This window comes from Strongylocentrotus purpuratus, unplaced genomic scaffold (assembly GCF_000002235.5).
Source record: "Strongylocentrotus purpuratus isolate Spur 01 unplaced genomic scaffold, Spur_5.0 spur5_contig_316, whole genome shotgun sequence".
Lineage (NCBI taxonomy): Eukaryota > Metazoa > Echinodermata > Echinoidea > Camarodonta > Strongylocentrotidae > Strongylocentrotus > Strongylocentrotus purpuratus.
In genome coordinates this window covers 2,999-4,703 of record NW_022144970.1, presented here as the reverse complement: position 1 = coordinate 4,703, position 1,705 = coordinate 2,999, and the positions used below count along the sequence as shown (strand labels likewise).

Here is a 1,705-nt window from a genome sequence, read left to right as displayed (position 1 = left end):
AGTGACGGAATTCTAAGAGTCGGTGGACGTCTGAGAAATGCAGAAGTTCCAGACAGCGTCAAACATCCAGCCATTCTTCCAAAAGATGGGCAAGTAACGAGGTTGCTCATCTCGTACTTCCACAACAAAATCCAACACCAGGGAAGAGGAATGACCTTCAATGAAGTAAGAGCTGGTGGATACTGGATATCGGAGGAGTGAAGGTAGTTGCCACTCACATCCACAAGTGCGCAACTTGTCGTCGTCTGCGGCGCCCAGTGGAAGAACAGAAGATGGCCGACCTTCCAAAGGATAGAGTAGAGCCTTCCCCACCGTTTACATTTTGTGGCATGGACTGCTTCGGACCATTCACCGTCAGGGAAGGCAGGAAGGAGATCAAGAAGTATGGAGTCATATTCACATGCATGTCCTCACGTGCTGTACACATTGAAATGGTGGACGACATGACCACCGATTGCTTCATCAATTCACTTCGATGCTTCATTGCCTTGAGAGGTCCTGTACAGCAGTTGCGTTCTGACCAGGGATCCAATTTTGTCGGAGCTAAGAACGAATTTCGAGAGGCATTGAAGGAACTGGATATGGAGAGAGTTCAAGGCTTCTTGGCAAAGCGGCAATGTCAATTTGTCATGAACGCTCCACACTCAAGTCATGTTGGTGGCGTGTGGGAGCGTCAAATCAAGACGGTCAGAAGCGTTCTCTCATCCATAATCCAGCAGTCTCCAGGTAGACTTGACGCTGCAACCTTGCGTACATTTCTCTACGAAGCCATGGCTATTGTGAACAGTCGTCCACTCACAACAGTTAATCTTCACGATCCACTCAGCCCTGAACCACTTACACCTAATCACCTTCTCACCATGAAGTCTACAGCAGCCTTACCACCTCCTGGAAAATTCGTGAAGGAAGACCTGTACATCAGGAAACGCTGGAGGAGGGTTCAGTATCTGGCTGAACAGTTTTGGGGAAGATGGAGGAAGGAATACCTCTCTTCTCTCACTTCACGTCAAAAGTGGCACACACCAAGACGAAACATCAAGGTGGGAGATGTGGTGCTGCTGAAAGACGAAGAGGCCCCTCGAATGGAATGGCCATTGGCTATTGTGATCGAAACCATAGAAAATGATGACGGCCTTGTCAGGAGAGCCAGAGTAAGGGTTGGCACTAAGCATCTGGACAAAGAAGGGAGACGAACAGGCAAACCGTCCATTCTTGAGCGACCAATCCAGAAGCTAATTCTCCTTCTTGAGACGAAGTAGATGGATTACCCTTCTGGCAATAGCCAATCCACTCATCCTGTTAGAGACGCTGCTAGCGTAAATGCTTAAGGCATATCTTCATCTTGACAGTTTAATATAAGGACTTTGTATGTTAACCAAAACTGTTCTGTTAGTTTGTAGTCGAAAGTAGTTTTGAAATTACCATGATATACTACAATTGTTGTTTCTAATTGCTAATTTGTGTAGTTGTAGTATCTTGCATGTAGTTACATAGATCAGTGGTAATTTGGTGGGAGTGTAACAGAATCTGACAAAGTTTCCATTTTTTATTGACACTTTTCCCCTCTAATTACTTACATTTACTTGTTTATAGAGCCTAGAATTATGCTAGCCACAATATGCTGTTGAAGGAAGTTTCATTCCATTGTACATGTAGATAAGACATTGTATGTGTTTGGTGAACTGGCCTATACTTGCTGCACACA

At 45.2% G+C, this 1,705-nt stretch overlaps 1 protein-coding gene across 1 annotated transcript; it reads left to right on the top strand.

Annotated features, from left to right (window-relative positions):
• The first annotated feature begins 272 nt into the window (after positions 1 to 272).
• LOC115923550 lies at positions 273 to 1,259 on the top strand. Its single transcript, XM_030984517.1, has one exon. The coding sequence runs from the start codon at positions 273 to 275 to the stop codon at positions 1,257 to 1,259; it is 987 nt and encodes a 328-aa protein (XP_030840377.1).
• Positions 1,260 to 1,705: the final 446 nt, after the last annotated feature.